We start from the raw sequence: 22,714 nt of genomic DNA on the forward strand, positions 1-22,714 counted from the left end.
CACCGCCAGCCACTCTTCCCCTCTTATGTCAACGTCCTCCTTTGTCAATACCCCTCCTTGTTCCCAGCAATCCCTCGCTTCACCCACGGCTAACATCGGCACGACTCCTTCCACCTGTGACGACCAGACGACTGCCACTTCACCGGCCCACCGTCATCTCTTGTCACCGAGTTGTGTCGTCCGAGGTGTGGACCCTGCCATTCCCGAAGAGGCCATCATGCACGACCTTCACCTGGCTGGAATCAACGCCCTCCGAGTCTTTCGCATCTACAACGATCGTGGTCCTACGTTCATGGTGCGCCTCCACCTCTCTAGTGAAGAAGCCGTCCATCAACTGGTCTCTTCTGGTGTTCACCTTCGTCGTCGGCACCATCGTGTGGAACATTCCCGTTCCCCGCCCCATTCGGCCAGTGCCTCTTCTCCTGTCTCTCCTCCCCGCCACCCAGCCCCCCACCGCCGCCGGTCCATTCTTACACTTTCCCACAACCGGTTCCTTTATCGCCATTCTCCATCCTGGACTTTCTCCGTCTCCTTTCCACTTCCATCTCTAACATCACCACCACTCTCTATTACCTCCTGTCCCAATACTACCAACCTTCTCCTTACTTCCCTCCCACCTCACACCCACATATCGTTCCATCTACTCTTCTGTAACTGCTCTTATGTACATATTCTCTATAATGCTTTCTTTCTGTAATGCGCGCCCGAAATACGTTTCTCTCAATAAATTTCTCCTCTCCTTTCTCTCTCGTGTTCGCGGGGCTTTGCCTGCGCGGGGTTCTTTGGGGGCTTTGCCCTGGGTCCCGGCTTGTTGTGATGGTGCCCTTGCGCCAGCTTCCTTCACTCTTTTCCTTTTCCGGTGTGTACGACACACACCTAAGTTTTAAGTTTCTAACTCTTCCTTTTTTTTTCCTGCTCTAAGGCCTAAGAGCTCCTTAGTAGAGCTGATGGCCCGCCCCTCCTTGCTTGAGGAGGGGAATGAAATAACTTGTTTATGTTATGTTATGCCTCCACGGTATGCACTAGCCTTGCGTCTTGGGTGGTGTGCTAAGTCCCAACTGACGAGCCTAACTTAGCACACGAGGGCGAAACGCAGGCAACCAAGAATGAGTTAGCTGGAAAATTTATAATGTCCAATAACGGACCATTATATTGGTATTATAAATTTACTCATTCGGGACAAATATTTTAGGTTCCCTATGGGAATCGACATCTACATCATCTGATGGCCAGGCAGGCATCTATTTTTGAAAATGAGACATAGCTCTCATAGTGCATTAGCACTGCTGGTGGCTTCAAATAGCCTATGCAGTGACCTCCACGGCCACTTCACTTCTCTTGGGGAGCGGACGCATACTTCCCGTCGCAGCCACTTCAGATCTTTTGCTCGGCCGGGTGGCCTTCATCTATATTCGCTACCCAGCCGACCTCAATTCAAACATATAGGCTGGCACCTAGTTGGAGGTCAGCCTTCCCAACACCACCATGCACACCTGTCTTCTCAGCGGTGTTGATCCCGCTCTCACCGATACTGACATCTATCACGAACTCCGCTCAACTGGCGCCCCCATCTACGATGCCTGCAGGCTGTTGGATGGCACTACTGGATTACGGTCATCAACGGTTCTTCTTTATCTCCCCAGAGTGGACGATGTGACCCGCCTCCTCGACACCGGCGTTACTATCTATCAACGCTTTTACCACGTGGAGCCTACTCCTCCGAACATCATCGCCCAACTCAACACAGATCCTGCTAACCTGCTCGCCGAAGTTGATTCTCCACCCAGGACGCCGCAAGAAGAGTCACTGCCCCCTTTTCCCACTTCCACGACCACCACTACCACCACCACCACCACCATTACGACTTCAGTCTCTACCCCTTCCAATACTCCCCCCGCTACTGTAGTAACCTGTCATCCTTCGTCAATAATGATATCATCCCTTCCTCTTACTTCACTTCCCGCACAATCTATCCCCCAGCAACCCCCTACGAACGTCTTGGATTCCCACGCAGCACCGCCACTATCTCCATGCCCTGACGCCGCAGCAACAGCCAATTCTCTGTCATCGCCAACGCAGCTACCACCATCATCCACAGCTATGCCTAGCTGTGTACTTCGCGGCATCGACCCTACAATCTCATCACGGGAAATACTCCGGGAACTTCAAGCAGCTGGTGTCCCCGCCCGCCGTGCGTCCAGGATCCAGAACGACTCCGGTCCTACATACATGGTCAGACTACACCTTCCAACTGCCAACGATGTACACCATCTTATTCACAACGGAGCAACTATCTACCGTCATCGGTATAAAGTGGAACCCTCTCGTTCATCGCCCCTACAACTTCGTCATTCCCTTCCAAACACGTCTCGTCGCCCCCGGCCAGTCCCTTCATCCTTCGAACCTCGTCAACCAGTCTGTCCGCCCCTTCCCCCGCCAAGTTTCTTCGCTACACCCCTTCCGACGTACGAACTCCTTCGTCTCCTCACTACCTCCCTTTGTAATCTCACCGCTACCCTCAATCTTCTAACCTTTCATCTCCACCCAAGCACACCGCTCTAACCTCCACACCTCGCACATAGCCCATCTGTCCTTGTAAATCTGTCACTAAAGCAATCGATAACCGACACGTCCTTTCTTCTCATCTCCATTACTTACTCATACCGCATTTTCCCCATCTCCCCCTTTTTCTCACTTCCTCTCAACCCCGTCATCTCTCCTGGCCAGAGAGAGGGCGACACCCTCTAGGTGGCCCGCCCCACCCCTTCAGGGTGGGGAATGAAAGCATTGAAACAACAACAACAACAACCTCCACGGGAGACACTTCACTTCTCTTGGGGAGCGGACGCATACTTCCCGTCGCAGCAACTTCAAATCTTTTGCTCGGCTGGGTGGCCTTCATCTATATTCGCTACCCAGCCGACCTCAATTCAAACATATAGGCTGGCACCTAGTTGGAGGTCAGCCTTCCCAACACCACCATGCACACCTGTCTTCTCAGCGGTGTTGATCCCGCTCTCACCGATACTGACATCTATCACGAACTCCGCTCAACCGGCGCCCCCATCTACGATGCCTGCAGGCTGTTGGATGGCACTACTGGATTACGGTCATCAAAGGTTCTTCTTTATCTCCCCAGAGTGGACGATGTAACCCGTCTCCTCGACACCGGCGTTACTATCTATCAACGCTTTTACCAAGTGGAGCCTACTCCTCCGAACATCATCGCCCAACTCAACACAGATCCTGCTAACCTGCTCGCCGAAGTTGATTCTCCACCCAGGACGCCGCAAGAAGAGTCACTGCCCCCTTTCCCCACGACCACCACGACCACCACCACCACCACCACCACCATTACGACTTCAGTCTCTACCCCTTCCAATACTCCTCCCGCTATTGTAGCAACCTGTCATCCTTCGTCAATAATGATATCATCCCTTCCTCTTACTTCACTTCCCGCACAATCTATCCCCCAGCAACCCCCTACGAACGTCTTGGATTCCCACGCAGCACCGCCACTATCTCCATACCCTGACGCCGCAGCAACCGCCCAGTCTCTGTCATCGCCAACGCAGCTACCACCATCATCCACAGCTATGCTTAGCTGTGTACTTCGCGGCATCGACCCTACAATCTCATCACGGGAAATACTCCGGGAACTTCAAGCAGCTGGTGTCCCCGCCCGCCGTGCGTCCAGGATCCAGAACGACTCCGGTCCTACATACATGGTCCGACTACACCTTCCAACTGCCAACGATGTACACCATCTTATTCAGAACGGAGCAACTATCTACCGCCATCGGTATAAAGTGGAACCCTCTCGTTCATCGCCCCTACAACTTCGTCATTCCCTTCCAAACACGTCTCGTCGCTCCCGGCCAGCCCCTCCATCCTTCGAACCTCGTCAACCAGTCTGTCCGCCCCTTCCCCCGACAAGTTTCTTCGCTACACCCCTTCCGACGTACGAACTCCTTCGTCTCCTCACTACCTCCCTTTGTAATCTCACCGCTACCCTCAATCTTCTAACCTTTCATCTCCACCCAAGCACACCGCTCTAACCTCCACACCTCGCACATAGCCTATCTGTCCTTGTAAATCTGTCAATAAAGCAATCGATAACCGACACGTCCTTTCTTCTGATCTCCATTACTTACTCATACCGCATTTTACCCATCTCCCTCTTTTTCTTACTTCTTCTCAACCCCGTCATCTCTCCTGGCCAGAGAGAGGGCGACACCCTCTAGGTGGCCCGCCCCACCCCTTCAGGGTGGGGAATGAAAGCATTGAAAAAAAAAACCTCCACGGTATGCACTAGCCTTGCGTCTTGGGTGGTGTGCTAAGTCCCAACTGACGAGCCTAACTTACCACACGAGGGCGAAACGCAGACAACCAAGAAAGAGTTAGCTGGAAAATTTATAATGTCCAATAACGGACCATTATATTGGTATTATAAATTTACTCATTCGGGACAAATATTTTAGGTTCCCTATGGGAATCAACATCTACATCATCTGATGGCCAGGCAGGCATCTATTTTTGAAAATGAGACATAGCTCTCATAGTGCATTAGCACTGCTGGTGGCTTCAAATAGCCTATGCAGTGACCTCCACGGGGGACGACAGGAGACGACTTCACTTCTCTTGGGGAGCGGACGCATACTTCCCGTCGCAGCAACTTCAAATCTTTTGCTCGGCCGGGTGGCCCTCATCTATATTCGCTACCCAGCCGACCTCAATTCAAACATATAGGCTGGCACCTAGTTGGAGGTCAGCCTTCCCAACACCACCATGCACACCTGTCTTCTCAGCGGTGTTGATCCCGCTCTCACCGATACTGACATCTATCACGAACTCCGCTCAACTGGCGCCCCCGTCTACGATGCCTGCAGACTGTTGGATGGCACTACTGGATTACGGTCATCAAAGGTTCTTCTTTATCTCCCCAGCGTGGACGATGTGACCCGTCTCCTCGACACCGGCGTTACTATCTATCAACGCTTTTACCAAGTGGAGCCTACTCCTCCGAACATCATCGCCCAACTCAACACAGATCCTGCTAACCTGCTCGCCGAAGTTGATTCTCCACCCAGGACGCCGCAAGAAGAGTCACTGCCCCCTTTTCCCACTTCCACGACCACCACTACCACCACCACCACCACCATTACGACTTCAGTCTCTACCCCTTCCAATACTCCCCCCGCTACTGTAACAACCTGTCATCCTTCGTCAATAATGATATCCTCCCTTCCTCTTACTTCACTTCCCGCACAATCTATCCCCCAGCAACCCGCTACGAACGTCTTGGATTCCCACGCAGCACCGCCACCGCCACTATCTCCATGCCCTGACGCCGCAGCAACCGCCGAGTCTCTGTCATCGCCAACGCAACTACCACCATCATCCACAGCTATGCCTAGCTGTGTACTTCGCGGCATCGACCCTACAATCTCATCACAGGAAATACTCCGGGAACTTCAAGCAGCTGGTGTCCCCGCCCGCCGTGCGTCCAGGATCCAGAACGACTCCGGTCCTACATACATGGTCAGACTACACCTTCCAACTGCCAACGATGTACACCATCTTATTCACAACGGAGCAACTATCTACCGCCATCGGTATAAAGTGGAACCCTCTCGTTCATCGCCCCTACAACTTCGTAATTCCCTTCCCAACACGTCTTGTCGCCCCCGGCCAGCCCCTCCATCCTTCGAACCTCGTCAACCAGTCTGTCCGCCCCTTCCCCCGACAAGTTTCTTCGCTACACCCCTTCCGACGTACGAACTCCTTCGTCTCCTCACTACCTCCCTTTGTAATCTCACCGCTACCCTCAATCTTCTAACCTTTCATCTCCACCCAGGCACACCGCTCTAACCTCCACACCTCGTACATAGCCCATCTGTCCTTGTAAATCTGTCATTAAAACCATCGATAACCGACACGTCCTTTCTTCTCATCTCCATTACTTACTCACATCGCCTTTTTCCCCATCTCCCTCTTTTTCTCACTTCTTCCCAACCCCGTCATCTCTCCTGGCCAGAGAGAGGGCGACACCCTCTAGGTGGCCCGCCCCACCCCTTCAGGGTGGGGAATGAAAGCATTGAAACAACAACAACCTCCACGGTATGCACTAGCCTTGCGTCTTGGGTGGTGTGCTAAGTCCCAACTGACGAGCCTAAATTAGCACACGAGGGCGAAACGCAGGCAACCAAGAAAGAGTTAGCTGGAAAATTTATAATGTCCAATAACGGACCATTATATTGGTATTATAAATTTACTCATTCGGGACAAATATTTTAGGTTCCCTGTGGGAATCAACATCTACATCATTTGATGGCCAGGCAGGCATCTATTTTTGAAAATGAGACATAGCTCTCATAGTGCATTAGCACTGCTGGTGGCTTCAAATAGCCTATGCTTATGCCTCCACGGGAGCTCTGGGTAGATCAAGCTCTGTCGACAACACAGGAGGGCAAGAGGCGAGGAGATATACTACACAGCACGCATCGCTTCTTCGTCTCATCCTTTATTTTGGATCGGCCGAGGGGACGCCACATCTATACTTCGTCCTTCGCCGAGCCAATTAGCATATCGGCTGTCCCCAAGTTGGGTTGACGGCCATCCCCAGCCATGTACACTCTCCTAGTCAGTGATGTTGACCCAGCTCTATCGGTTGAAGACATTGCTAATGAACTTCGCCCGCTCGGTGTCTTCAGTGTCACTCGTCTTTATTACGGCTCTGTTCCCGCACCGGAGATACTTCTTCACTTCCACTCTGCCAGTACATGCAACTCTGTCCAAACTATCGGCGTGGTTATCCAGCGCAGACGTCATCGAGTATCGCCTACCCCAGCAAACATCAGCGCTCAAACACCTGCTCCGCCTGCCACTCGCTTGCCTCCTCCATATAATCCACCCCCACTTCCATCGCCTTCTGGTTGCCTCACTACCATTTCTCCCAACATTTCGCCTACCGTACCGGTCCCTACCACGACAACTCCCACTATCACTGTTACTTCTACGCAACTTTATCCCATCATTTCTATTACTACTACTACCTCGTCCCATCCATCTCCTCTCCTGACCTCTCTTCCTCTCCCTCCCAACTCTGAGCAGACAAGTCACCAGGAAACGTCTCAACCACCATCTACCGAGGGAACTTCTACCGATCCTTCTGAAAATGCGGCACATCCATCTTCGCCATTACCGCCATCTGATCGTACCTCAACTTACAGCTGTGTTCTGCGCGGTATGGACCCTAACGTACCGCCTGCTGCCATCACACGTGCACTTCGCCAGGCAGGAGTACCTGTCAAGCAAGCATCCCGTATTTATAACTCCGACGGTCCCACATTTCTGGTGAGACTCCAGCTGCCGACGCACGCCGACGTTCAGCGCCTCATCGATCAAGGAATCCACATCTTTGGCCGCTATCATCGGGTTGAACCCTCCCATTCTTCTCCACTCCCATCGCACCGTATGCCCACGCCACGCGGCCGTCCCCGGCCCGTTCCATCACCCCAATCTCCTCGTCCTCATCTCACCACTCCACCACCTCTCAACTACTTTACGCCTCCCTTACCCAACCCGGACCTTTTCAACCTTATCCTCACTTCCCTTCTTAACTTCTCCTCTTTTTACAATCTTCTAGCCCTCCATCTTTTCCGTCACACCGTCATGTAAAGCTCTGTATCTAATATATTGTATCTTTGTCAATAAAGCACAGCAAATGCAAATCTGCCAATAAAGCGCTAGAGAACCTACACTTCCTTTATCCCATCTCCTTTACTTATTCAAACCACCTTTTCCCCATCTCCCTCTTTTTTTCACTCCTTCTCAACCCCGTCATCTCTCCTGGCCAGAGAGAGGGCGACACCCTCTAGGTGGCCCGCCCCACCCCTTCAGGGTGGGGAATGAAAACATTGAAGCAGCAGCAGCCTCCACGGGCATAGGTTCGCCAATCAACATATCCTTCACATGTCCACACTTTTTTCGGCTGGGTGGCCCTCTTCTCTGCGCACACTCAGTCGGCCCAAGCATAATTAAACGGGCAGACGCCTCGTTGGCTGTCGCCTTCCCTATTCACCATGACTTTTCATCTTATTCTTGGTGTGGACCCCGCTATCGACGAAAATCAGCTTTTCGACGTTCTTCCCATCCGAGTAGTCAGGCGGCTACATGACCGCACCACTAATGACATGTCAACGCAGATCGTGGTGCAATTCTTTGATCACGTCGACACGACAGCCCTCCAAACCAGTGGAGTAAACATCAACGGACGGCTTTATAAGGTGGTTCCTACTCCTGAGTTCATCCTTCAACAGTTGCGCTCTGACCCCGGCGAACCTCCCAGCGTTTATCTATGTCCCCCTCGCACACTTCAGCATTTCCCACCGCTCCCCACCTCTGTAACGACCACCCTCACTACTACTACTACCACCTCCACCCATTCTGCACTTACCCTCCCGAGTACTTCCACTCTTCCTCCTACAATTAGCCACCCCTCTCCCATCATGTCCACCCCTGCCCTCACCCCATCCGTCACATTGCCCAGTCCCCAACAGCCCCCTACCACCACCACAGCTGCCACCATCACTGCTCAGCCAGCTTCCCACGGAGAGTCCGCCGCTGCCGCAGTTCTTCACCGGCCTCCGTCTTCGAGCTGCATCCTTCGTGGCATCGACCCTACCATCACGGAACAGGACATATTGGGAGAACTCCACATGGTAGGCGTTCCGGCACTTCGAGTGTTCCGTATCTACAACAATGCTGGCCCAACGTTTATGGTACGCCTCCAACTCCCGTCCGATGAAGACGTCCACAAACTGATCACCTCTGGCGTCCGCATCCGTCGTCGGCATACTCTCTCATATACATGTCCACGCATTTTTTCGGCTGGGTGGCGCTCTTCTCAGCTCCTGCTCAGTCGGCCTAAGAAGAATCTCACGGGCAGACGCCTCGTTGGCTGTCGCCTCCCTCCAATACAATGTATACGTGTCTCATCAAGAACGTGGACACCTCTCATTCTCCAACTGCCATCCGGGATGAAATACGCCGTGGTGCCTACGCTGAAGCAGTTCTCCGCCTTCAGGATGGCCACTCCGGTCAACCCTCTCCCGACGTCGTGGCCTTCTTCCGCTATCCAGGACCGGTGGAAGGAATCATCTCCAATGGCATCTGTCTTTTTGATGTCTCCCATGAAGCGGTCCCTACTCCGGAACATCTGCTCCACCAAATGCTTTCACTTCCCGACTTCCCCTTCACTCCTATAATCAGTCACACCTCGTCCACTCCTACTACTATTACCACCACCATCACTACCTCTACCCACCTTTCCCAGTCTTCTTCTTCTTCCTCCACTGTTACGTATAGTCACTCCTCGCCTATTACGGTCCTACCTACTTCACTACCTTCGCTTGTCTCCTGTCCTCCCCCGCCCCCTGCTGATATGGTGCCTCCCGCAGTCGCAGCTCCGCCCATCTCCTGCTGCAACGGAGACTCTTCTCCTTCGGATAATCAACAGTTTTCATCACCGAGCTGCGTCATCCGTGGGATTGACCCTGCCGTCACCGACCAGGACATTCTGCGTGAACTGCAAATGCAGGGCATCCCCGTCCGCCGGGTCTTCAGAATCTTCAACACGGATGGTCCGACCTTCATGGTCCGCCTCAGACTTTCTTCCTTCGCCGATGTTGCTCATCTTATCACCTCCGGCGTCCCCTTTCGTGGGCGTACCCACCGTGTAGAGCCCTCTCGTTCTCCGCCGCGGCTCGTCCGTCCTCCATCTTCTTCACAACCCTCTCCTGTCCGTTCTTCTCCCACCACCACTTCTTCTCGCCCTTCCCGCGTCCTGCCACCCACCCCACCACCACCCCACACCACTGTCCCTACTCCATACACCCCCTTTACTTTGCCGCCTCTTCCGATACTGGACCTCCTACGTCTACTGGCCACATCTGTCACTAACCTGTCTACAACTCTATACTACTTCCTTCTACAATATTATCCCGTTCCTTCCTCCCACTTTTCACTGAACCCGTCACTTTCTGCTACTCACTATTTGTAATCTGTGTCGTATGTCATGTGTTCATGTAACTCTATGTAGCACTTTCTGTAATGCGCGCCCGAGATGCCTTACTATATAATCAATAAATTCTTCCCCTTCCGGTATTGGTTGGGGTTTTGCTCGTGCGGGGTCCTTTGCGGGTCTTCCCTGGGTTCCGTCTTGCGGTGACCGGTCCCCTACGCCATTCTCAGTCGTCGTTCCCCTCCGGTATGTACGATACATACCTTCTTCCGTAGTTCCTTTCTTCTTACCTTTATTTCGATGGCTGAAGAGCTCCTTAGTTGAGCTGATGGCCCGCTCTCCCCCCATCAGGGGAGAGAATTGAACATAACTGACTTCTCTCTCTCTCTCTCTCTCTCTCTCCGTCGTCGGCACTACCGCGTGGAACATTCTCGCTCCCCACCCCGAACTGTGTGCTCACCTCCCATCAATTCTCCTCGTCGTCCTCGACCGGACCCGCCACCCACCCCACCCCCGCAATCGGTTTACCTACCTGCTCCCAACCCCCAACTTTCTTGTCGCCCCTCCCGATCCTAGACCTTCTTCGTCTTCTCGCTACCTCCATTACTAACATCACAACCACCCTCTACTACCTCCTATTACAACATTACCCTCCTGCTCCTTACTAAACCTTTCAACCGAACCGCAAACTGTCCACTCATGTTTTGTTTTCCCGATGTTCCTGGGTGCGGTACTGCTCCTCTTGTCCACTTCGACGATCCGGCGCCACAAGCGCCCTCAATGATTGTTTTTACCAAGTGCAATAAAGTGTCTTTCACGTGCATTACTATTCGCTACGTCTCTATGGTTTCTTTTGTGCGATTTTATCGCACTTGCTACCGACGTACTCCGAAGGACAACTGAACACTCTCTTCTAATTTCCTCCTTTTTCGTTATGTCTAGAGTTAACATTGCAGCGTAAGAAGAGCTGCATGCCAATTCTGTTTATTTTATGTTATAGTAGTGCAATGTAAGCAATGCTGCAGGACTTTCACAATTTTCTGTTTCAACTGTACCCTTCTGCGCTGGGACATTCTACATATTATTTTACGTATGTGCATAACATACCCGCTAGATCTTGTTAATCTCACTCTCCCTTTCTCATTCTCAAGGCCCAAGAGCCGCTAGTTCGGCTGATGGCCCGCCCGCCGCGCTCGCGGCGGGAATGAAATAACTTACGTTTCCTTCCTTTCCTTTCCTCCACGGTATGCACTAGCCTTGCGTCTTGGGTGGTGTGCTAAGTCCCAACTGACGAGCCTAACTTAGCACACGAGGGCGAAACTCAGGCAACCAAGAATGAGTTAGCTGAAAAATTTATAATGTCCAATAACGGACCATTATAGCTGTAGATTTTGCTGGGCATCGCGCACAGACAGACAGACAGACAGACAGACAGACAGACAGACAGACAGACAGACAGACAGACAGACAGACAGACAGACAGACAGACAGACAGACAGACAGACAGACAGACAGACAGACAGACAGACACTTCTTTTTATTATAATATGAGATTTGTTTTTGAATGTTAGTAAATGTAAATACATAACGTTTACCAGGAGGAAGAAATTTGAAGTCTCAGTCTATCATATACGGGGGTGAATTGGATAAGGTTTTAACGTTCATAATTTTTGACGGTAAGGTAACGTTCAACAACCATATCAATACAATAACAAAGAATGCTAACCGAATGCTAGGATTTTTGATAAGAACTTCGAGACCATTTACCCAGCCTTCTGTACAGAATAAATTATATATTACCATAATACGGAGCGTACTGGAATATTCTGTAATAATTTGGAGCCCGTATACAAAGCAACAAGTGAATGCTATTGAAATTGTACAAAACAAGTTGCTACGTTATATTTATTTCAAAACGTTTAATACTTTTTGCCGTTCGACACATCAACCCAGTTATAAAGGAAGACTGTATATTTCAATTCCCTTCATTGATAACCAGACGGTCTCTAATTTCTATACAAATACTAAGAAAAATTGTAATAGGAAGATTTGATTCTTTGGACCTGTTAAAACGCATTTCATTCCATGTTCTGCAGACAAGATCACGTCAGCACCAATTATTTCACGTTCAAAGGTCAAAAACATTGCATCAGTCAAATTTAACTTTCGTAAAAATGACAACCCTTTATAAGACTGTAAATAAAGAAGTCGATATATTCACCGAATCGCATAATGAATTCAATAAGAAACTAGAAACCTGCCTTTACAATTTGTACATTTCTGATAATTCTTTCTTTCTGGTTTTCATCATAATTCCTAGTGTACTCATTCGTGTTTTAAGTTTATTTGTTTCTTGTATTGTCTTTTGCTTTGTATTACCGTCTGATTTTTTGTGCATTTTTCATTTCTTTTAAACTGTAAATAGTATCATATATAATGTTTATTTTTTATTTTGTTTTTTGCTGTTTTTTAACTTTCTTTTTGTTAAACTTTAACTTCATAGATACAGATTGTTACTGAATGTTAAGAAGGTACTTAATTGGGTGTAAGACCTGTGTTCTTTCAAATAAATTAAATAAATAAATAAATAAATAAATAAATAAATAAATAAATAAATAAATAAATAAATAAATAAATAAATAAATAAATAAATAAATAAATAAATAAATAAATAAATAAATAAATATCATAACCATGTCATAATAAAAGCAATATACGATCATTATGTAAATTTAGTTCATTAACGCCATTACATATTTTATGAATATTACATATTTTATTTATATATACTACATTTTTGTACATATTTCACACTTTGATCTACAGTACATATAAATAAAAAATTAATATTTGTTTGTATGTCTCGAATGGACTCAAAAACTACTAGACCAATTTTGATGAAAATTTCACAATTTGTTCTTATTACACCTGGGAGGGTTTAGGAAGTGGTTTGAACGAAATCCGATGCGTAGTTCGGCATAGGGGGTGAGAAGGGTGAAAAAGAAAATAGGTGGAGGTAAGTAAACCGCATGACAAGTCTGATCAGCGGGTTGCCTAACCAACAGTATGTACAAATCATGATGAGTTTCTTTTAAAAATTCTTCTTCTTCTTCTTCTTCTTCTTATTATTATTATTATTCCCTTTTTTCTTCTTCTTCTTCTCCTTCTACAAACGATATATAAAAGTGAATAGTCCAAGTTCAGTCCCCATGGCACAGGGGATGAGAAAGAGTGAAGAAAATAAATGTCGAAAATGACAGAGATTACGGATGTATGTTTCAGTATAACTCTCAACCAAACTAGATATTCAAATAACTTAATGTCTGGAAAAATTACTGTAGGGGCAAGAAACCTCTAGCACCCCTAAAGAAAGGCTTGAAATGTAAAAATCCGAAAAATAACCGATATTAGTGGCGAGTTCATAGTCTGTGGGGTAACTGAGATGAACCGTAACACTCTGGATGCCGTCTGAGCCAAAGTTCATTCCCAAGCGGGATGGGGGTTAGAAGAGGTGAAAGGAATGTCCAAAATGACCGAGATCATGGATGTACGTGTGCATGTTCCTGCATAGCTCTCAACCAATCATGATAATCATATGACTTACTGTTTGGGAAAGAAAACTGCGGGGTAAGCACCCCTACGGACGGGAGTTGAAAGAGGGTGAAATATTAAAATAATAGAAAACGACCGATATTAAAAGTGAGAACGATGTATGTTAATATATAGAGTTTTTCGTTTGCATTTACGTGGGTAAATGGTTTAGAAAAATCTAACGCGGTTAGTTAATCAATGCGGGCGAAGCCGCGGGCACCTGCTAGTATTACATAAAAGTCGGGGCCGTAGTTATGAGGCGTGCTTGTGCTCCATAGTAAGGCACGTCAACACGCTGGCTGGTCGCCTGTTGTTTCGCTATCACCCGCTTCACAGCCAATATGTGCACCCTTGCGACAGTCAGGTCTTTGGTCTACTGGACATAGTCTGGAACTGTAAGCATTTCACAGCCGATTCTCTGGAAGTGTGGTTCAACAAGCAAACACTGTCTTTCATTGTGGAGGCTCGTTCAGCGTTGGGACGGGTGCCTGAATGATAGCAGTGATTATTTATAGACTTTCTTGAACTACCATCAGCCTGCCGTCGTATTGATCTGGTGTATGTTGTCCACCACATATAGCGCAAGTTTCTAGACAGCACTCAATGTTTAACAACCCTTCTATTATCTTCAGAGTGCCCGGTTTCATGGGTAAACGGCTAGCGTGCTGGACTTTGTCCAGCAGGTATCGGGTTCGATTTCCGACTGGATCGGGGATTTTAACCTTCATTAGTTAATTCCAGTGGTTCAGGAGCTGGGTGTTTGTGCCGTCTTCATTATTAGAATTCATCAAAGTCACGCAGGTCACCTATACAGCGTCACTCGAAAGACCTGCACCAGGCCTCTTTTGAGGCCACTCGCCATTATTATTGTTATTATTGACACAGGCGGAAAAATATCCAAACACCGTGTAATAAGGACTGTAGAATACGGAAATTTTGGCAATATAGCCTATATGCCGAGTTAACATATTTAACTGATAAAGGTACCAGACTACAGGTTAATATCCACGCGAGATAAGCCATCGCAAATTTGGCATGCTGGTCCATTAATAACCGATGTATCGCTTGACTGTTGAATGCAAGCATGCAAACGTCCATGCATTGTGTCGTACAGGTGCCGGATGTCAGTTTGTGGGATTGAGTTCCAGCCTGTTGCACTTGGTCGATCAATACAGGGACGGTTATCGCTGATTGTAGATGACGCTGGAGTTGTCGTCCGGTGATGTCCCATACGTATTCGATTGGAGACAGATCGGGGATCGAACAGGCCAATGCAACATGTCGACACTCTGTAGAGCACGTTGGGTTACAACAGCGGCATTATCCTGTGGGAACACACCCCCGGGAATGCTGTTCATGTTTGGCAGCACAACAGGTCGAATCACCACACGGACGTGCACATCTGCAGTCAAGGTGCGAGAGCGCTCCTGCTGTGCTAGAAAATTGCTCCCCAGACCAGAACTCCCGGTGTATGTCCAGCGTGTCTACGCCGTAGACAGGTAGAATGCAGGCGCTCACTTGGCCTCCTTCTAACCAACGCATGGCTATCACTGGCACCAAGGTAGAACCGGCTTTCATCGGAAAACACAACGCACCTCCACTCAATCCTCCAATGAGCTCTCGCTTGACACCACTGAAGTCGCAGACGGCAGTGGTTTGGGAAGTGGAATGCACGCCGCAGGGCGTCTGACTCGGAGCTGTCCTTCAAGTAACCGATTTACAACAGTTCGTTGCGTCGCTGCCACTCGAATTGCTGCTGCAGACGCAGTCGGCTGCGCCACAGCCATACGCCGAATATGGCGGTCATCCCTCTCGATGGTGCCACGGAGACGTCCGGATCCCGGTCTTCTTGCGAGCGTACCTTCTCGTGACCTCTCCTACCAGCACGCATGCAGAGTGGAGACATTCCTGCCATGTCGTTCTGCAATAGCGCGTAAGGAAAATCCACCTTCGCGTTGCCCTATTATACGGCCTCGTTCAAGAGCAATGAGCTGTTGATACTGGTCTCTTCGTCGTCGTGAAGTCATTCTTGACCCGCTCAGAGTCACTCCGTCCAATCTCACAGGTAACCAATGCCCTCGCACAGTACAGCCCGTATTTAAAGGAAACATGATGGGGCCGCTACTAGGGCCAAGTTAATGCGATTTGCGGGAAATATGAATCAACATCATCTTTCAGATGTATAAACACGCCTACCAACGTTCGTTAATCTAGCACAACCCCTTCTTGGTGTTTGGATATTTTTTCCGCTAGTGTATTATTATTATTACCTGTAGACTGCTTCAAACTATCAGTACACTGTCGGTATGATTTAGTGCACCCGCTGCATAAAGTGTAAGTTTCTAGACATCAGTGTATATTTCAACTGAAGAATCCTTATACTGTAAGGTTCTGTGGTCATTACGAAAAAGAAAATACATAATCGATTTTGCTACTATACGACTCAATAACTTATCTCTTGGTGCAGAAGTGGGCCGCCTCCTTTTCGGGAACCTGGTGATGGAATAGTAGGACCACTGGGCACGGAGCCCCACGAGTGCTGGTGCCGCCAAGGTCCAACTGCTCCCTCCAGAGACCCAAAGCTCTATCCTGTACGTGTGGGCGCTGCGCCAGAAGTCAGATCTTCTCGGGAAAATCAACCTCAGGATTATCTGACAAGGGTAAATACTCCTGTTATTGTATATGTATTCTGAATGGGTATATGGGGTGTTTGTCAATGAAGAAATGTTTTACTGACATCTTTCACTTTTATTTATTTATTTATTTATTTATTTATTTATTTATTTATTTATTTATTTATTTATTACTTCATCGAAAGTATTGAACAAGTACTAGCTTTCGAATATCTTGAAAGTGTAATAATGTAAGGCCTGGAATGACACCAGGAGATGAAAATCCACATCACCGTCACTAAGGAAACCTACAGCTGAAAAAAGGAGTATGATTCTAATCTAGTGTATAGGACCCTCACCGGGCATACTTGATACAAGAACTGGAAAATATTCAAAGGAAACAGTACTATTTGTTCGTGGCGATTTCCGACAAAAGAGCAGTGTTACGAAAATGTTGCTAACTTTGGGCTGGGAAGACCTGGAAGTTAGGAAACGAACAGTTCGACTAAGCGGAATGTTTCGAGCTGTCATTGGAGAGATGGCTGGGAATGACTTTTGGCGTGATATATGGGAGAGCAATAAAGAAAACAAGACAGTGCATAACTCGTGTTGAACTTGAACTGTATTTCCAAAGAACTTAAGATAAAACATGTGTGGCAGAATGAACTTAAAATTAAGATATAACGCTTGGTAGTTTCAAGATAATAAATATACTCTCTTGTAGTGCCTATTAATTCCCAACATTCTCTCCATCCTGGTCTACCTCCAGGGGGATGTCCAGCTGAATCGGTCGGGCTATTTGCTGTCACTGTGTGGTGCGAAGAACAACAGTCCTCATCTTATCGTCCCATCCTTCCAGCAGCCTCTCTCTCTCTTCTTCTTCTTCTTCTTCATAGATGACGTGGGCGTCCATTCCCCTTGAATCAGGGCCAGTTCTTCGACTCGGAACTCCGTGTATCTCCTGGACGTACATCGAACTTCATGAAAACTCTTGAGTTCCAAGAGGTACTCCTTGGTCCATCTCCTCCAGAAATAGCCTGCTAGTTTCTGCTGTAGTCTGAATTGTCTTGTCAAGACATGTTTAGTAAACGGTTCTGGATCTATGGTTACAGTTAAGAGTCCGTCGCCAACAAGAAAGTGTGCTGGAGTCAGGTGTTCAGCCTCTTATCCATGGGAGATTGACCTTGAGTTTATCACGGCTTTGGTACTGACTAAAATAGTGTTGAGCTGTTCTTCTGTGAGTCTTGATTGTCCCAGTACTTTTTGTAAACATCGCTTAATTGTGCCTGTCATCCTCCCCATGGGGCGATAAAGGTCCAGGTGATATCACTTATTGCAAAGAATAGATGGGTCTCCGAAGATGACAATACCTTCCAAAGCTCCAACAGTTCTGCATTAGTGGCCTGAAACGTCTTTGCGTTGTCAGTATAAGTGGTATGTGGAAGTCCACGCCTACCAGCTAACCTCAGAAAAGCCATCAGAAATATATCATAACTCTACGTGTACTGGACATGAAACAGCACAAGTGAACAGGACTATATAGGCCGTTATCATATTCATGCCCACTTTTATGTAGAGAGGACTGGCAAAGCCTATCCCGGTGACTATGTAGGGCTTTGACAGTCTCACCTGATCCACAGGTAATAGAGCTTCAATTTGCTGTCCTCTTGGGGTTTTCATTATTCTGCATGGGAGGCATACGTGCAGGAAATTCTACAGTTTGACGGGCTCTAAGGATCCAGAATTCTTTCTGGAGTTCTGACAAAACTAGCCGGACTCCATAATGATGCAACTTGTTGTGTGTTTGCAGAATAAGGAGGATCCTGAATTGATGAGACCCGTCTAGGAGTGTGGGATGCCGTTGCTCCCTAGTAAGGTGCGCACAATGCATGCGACCCCCATGACGAATGAGTCCGTATTCGATGAAGGGATTCTTTAGGAATCGATCGAATATTGTGGAGTGCTTGAAGCTCTAGTGCAAAACATTCCCGTTGAACGGCTCTCATCCATTAGGTACCTGCTTTTTGCGAGTTCGACTGCTGTCAACTCTCCTGAGAGTTTTTCTCAATGACGAATGTTGTGTGTGAACCGAAGTATCCAACCAGTTATACGAATCAGCTTCCAGTAGGAACTGATCTTGGAGCTGCCGATAAGGCTAGGACGTGTGATTGCTGTCATGGCGTGTTTTAAGTTCTTTTTATTCTCCTCGAGAAGTTGCTAGCTCGGAGTTTTGAGGACCAGGTGGACAACAGTCCTCACTATGTGCACTCCACCGTGGTCCAGTCCACCACTTGTGGATGAACAGTATCTGGTCACCAGGAAGTCCTCGTGTAAGGTGATCAGCAGGGTTCTCTTCTCCAGTGCAGTGCCTCCATTGTCTTAGATTTGCGTATGATTGAATCTCCGTTACTCGATTACAAATAAAGGTATTCTATTTGTTCGGGTCACTACGTACCCAACCCAAAGTTACAGTAGAATCTGTCCATAGCACCACCTTAGTGATATCGTGGCCTGTGACTGTGGCAGTAGACGTGTTCCTACTAGCGCCGCTGGAAGCTCGAGACTTACTACAGGCCAAGTGAACCTCGCAGTTTCTCTCTGTGTTCGTGCGAATGTATAAGACTGTCCCATATGCCCTTTGTAAGGCATAAAAAGATCCGTATATAAGAGTCCTGCGCTCTGTTGATGTAACTAGCCATCGTGGAAGTTGTAGCTGTCGTAGAGAGGGTAGTGTGGATCCCCAAGTGTTCCATAACTCTTCAAGATCGGGAGGTAGCAACTTGTTCCAGTAGATTCCCCTGTTCTATGTATCTTGGAATATTATTTTGACAACAAGAGATACGGGAGATAAAAATCCGAGTGGATCATAGAATTTGCCATGGTCTGTAACTCTTGGTAATTGGCCCTTCAGGTAATGCTTTAGTGATTTCCTCTGGATTGATGTTAAAGTTATCCATTTCTGTATTCCAATATACTCCTAGTACCTACGTATCTACGTTGACCTCTTGGCCTTCGGCTCTTCATATGGTTTTCAGTGACTCCGAGTTATTGGTTCATTTTGCTAGATGGAAATTAATCAGTTTCTTCAGTGCAGTAAGCTCGTAATACATAGCAATAGCACTGTTTCCATTCTCTACACCCGATACGAATTCATGCATGAAAGTATTGTTATTTATGAGGGGTACCGCAATAGGAAATGTGGTCTTATGTCGGTCGGCTAGCTCCTTCAGTGTTGCTGAGAGTTAGGCCTAGGAATGGGAAGGAAGCGGCCGTGGCCTTAATTAAGGTACAGCCCCAGCATTTGCCTGGTGTAAAAATGGAAAACCACGGAAAACCATTTTCAGCGCTGCCGACAGTGGGGTTCGAACCCATTATCTCTCGGATGCGAGCTCACAGCTGCGCGCTCTTAACCGCACGGCCAACTCGCCCGGTATGTTGGTGAGTTTATCAGATAATTTAAACCCAAACAATCACAAGCCACAGCTTATCCACCTTAACTCCGTATTATATTAGAACTATTTCTAAAGCACCTCTTAAAATGTAATAGTAAATATTTTAATTCATTACGTACATTATTACAAATATTTGAGGTTTTAGGCCTAACGTAAACTCCAATTAACATAAATAAGTTATTTCTTACAACGCAAATTTAAAATGACGTACATTTCTGCCCTCTTTCTTTCATTATTTTCTGCCTCCATTTCAAACTTGGATTCGCAGCAGTAATCGAGAGTGAAGCCTCATTCACAATGCAAATGTAACGTAACGTAAACTTGAAATTGTATGTTGGGTATTCAGCCCGAAGGCTGGTTTGATCCTCTGCAGCTCCGCCAACAGCTGTCATAAATAGACTAGGCGTCACTGAGGAGACGTACTAGGGAAATGAGGAGTGAGGTAGTTTCCCGTTGCTTTCCTCGCTGAGCCAGCCGTTGCTATTACATATCAGTCTGCCGTCCGACTCGTTGGCTGAACGGTCAGCGTACTGGCCTTCGGTTCAGAGGGTCCCGGGTTCGATTCCCGGCCGCGTCGGGGATTTTAACCTTAATTGGTCGATTCCAATGGCACGGGGCTGGGTGTATGTGTTGTCTTCATCATCATTTCATCCTCATCACGACGCGCAGGTCGCCTACGGGAGTCAAATAGAAAGACCTGCACCTGGCGAGCCGAACCCGTCCTGGGATATCCCGGCACTAAAAGCCATACGACATTTCATTTCATCAGTCTGCCAAGCCCACTGAAATACATGTACCAACCGACCCTATGAGCGATATTTTCACACCATTCATAACAGGAACTGGCTGCATAAGCAATGGTATTACTAGCATCACTCATACCTCAGTAACTTTCATATTGTCAAAGCCAAGGATGAGACTGAGACAGGTCAATGAAAGTAACAAATTTCATATAGCCCATACCAGAAGACATAGTGCACTGTAAGCACTACATCTTAAAATTAACGTTAACTTAGAAGTTAGTGGCCATGTTATCTAATGGAACCATTCACAATCCGCCGACGTAAACTTAACTGCGAGTCCGTAAAATTAAGGGATTGCAAACTCCAAGCTCTTGCGGTTAATTTTACGTTAGATTTAAGAACCAGCCAATCAGAGCACACGTAAACATTATACTTTGTGCGCGATATAATGACTTTTTCGACGAAGCCATTGTAATTCTCTTTCAAAATAATATTTGTGTGTATGTGTGATAAAATGAAAAAGAATTACAAAGACGCTGTACCGAAAAAGAATACGTGGAAATAAATATGCTGTAGCAATGGAATCTGACGGTAAATGGCGAGAGACAAGCTCGCAGCGCTGGCGACCGGACGAGAGACAATCCCTGTCATAGATAAAACAGTGTCCCTGTATATATATTTCTTAACATTATGACAGACTACTAATTTACGGAAACGATGTCAACCAAACATCTCATCGGAGTGTGATAGCTAGGCGCATAGATGTCGGTAAAGGAGACCTTAACACTTATTTTTATTTGGAAAGGGGAATCAAATCGTAAGATAGTGTCAAACAGTTCAGGTTTCATCCGCATGTACAAAACGAACTGATGAGGGTCATTTCTTACAGTAGATTATCGAAATCGTCCTGAAATAACCTTCTTTGATTCAAGGGATGAACCCATTTTCTGCACCGTTGTTTAGTTCGCCTTTTCATGTACGTAGCTCCCAGGTGTAAAGCAAGAGATGTCTGAAGTAATATGAATTCCGCTACCACGTTGTTTGTTTCCATAGAGATAGTAAAATATAAAACTGAGAGAGAGCCTAAAACCCGACTTCCGTGCTAAATAACATGGCAGTGTTTTGATTGGCTGCTGTGTTCTCTTTACATCCATGTTACGTTCCTCCTTTTTTTTTTTTTTTTTTTTTTTGCTAGTTGCTTTACGTCGCACTGACACAGATAGGTCTTATGGCGACGATGGGACGGGAAAGGGCTAGGAGTGGGAAGGAAGCGGCCGTGGCCTTAATTAAGGTACAGCCCCAGCATTTGCCTTGTGTGAAAATGGGAAACCACGGAAAACCATTTTCAGGGCTGCCGACAGTGGGGTTCGAACCTACTATCTCCCGAATACTGGATACTGGCCGCACTTAAGCGACTTGTTTCTCCATTGTGAATACCACAAATTTTACGTTAATTTTACGGTTACGTTACGTCGTCAAGTTTACGGTTACGTTTGCATTGTGAATGGCGCCTGACTGGAAGAACTTCTTCCAAACTTCACAGCCTGTGACGTAGCCACGTCACTGTGGTTGAGTAGCATACGCTCCTCGCCTGCCAGCCCGCCCAGCGTGAGCACCTTTGCTTTGTAGGTTACACTGTTCTCACAATAGAACACCACTTTGCTGTTGTTAATAATGTATTGCACTCTCAAATCTAGCGAGGCTTTGTTGATAGCCTGTGTTCCACGCGGGACAACAAGAATTAAGCCAAAGCTGGGGACAATACACATGAAAACAACGAATGTAGAGAGTGATACAAATGAAACGGGTGGTTGAAATACTAGTACGATATATCTTTGTTCAAACTGCATGAATTATGGTGGTTTTTGTTTTAAACATCATTGGAACTACTGGAGTTTAGTTTAGTTCTTAAAGATAGAGTTTATCGTAATCAGCCAAGAATAACTGACTACTTGAAGAAGAGTATTGTCACTGAAATCAACAGTATTGACTCAGAGGTACTGGAGCGAACTACCAGAGACATGCAACGGCGGGTACGGGTGAGTTCACAGGAAGAAGGTCAGTTTCAATTCTACTGTGGGGACAAGGAATTCTCCCACATATAATGTATGTTTAGTAACTTACTGCATGTTTGTAACTTCCCTGCTAACGTCGCCAACAGCCGAGCTCATAGGGAGGAGGATAATGATATTTACGAAATTACGCTTGATGAAGTGGAAAGGATGGTAAATTAACGCCATTGTCATAAAGCAGCAGGAATAAATGAAATTAGACCTGAAATGGTGAAATATA

The 22,714-nt window shown here is 47.2% G+C and overlaps 1 protein-coding gene across 1 annotated transcript in view; it reads left to right on the plus strand.

Moving 5' to 3' along the window:
- Positions 1-22,714, plus strand: part of LOC136877136 (uncharacterized) — a 68,041-nt gene that overhangs the window by 3,055 nt on the left and 42,272 nt on the right. The window contains exon 2 of the mRNA XM_067150947.2: positions 16,083-16,275. Within this exon, the coding sequence (XP_067007048.2) occupies positions 16,083-16,275 (193 nt within the window). The remainder of the gene's footprint in view (positions 1-16,082; positions 16,276-22,714) is intronic.

Source organism: Anabrus simplex, chromosome 7, assembly GCF_040414725.1.
Source record: "Anabrus simplex isolate iqAnaSimp1 chromosome 7, ASM4041472v1, whole genome shotgun sequence".
Taxonomy (NCBI): domain Eukaryota; kingdom Metazoa; phylum Arthropoda; class Insecta; order Orthoptera; family Tettigoniidae; genus Anabrus; species Anabrus simplex.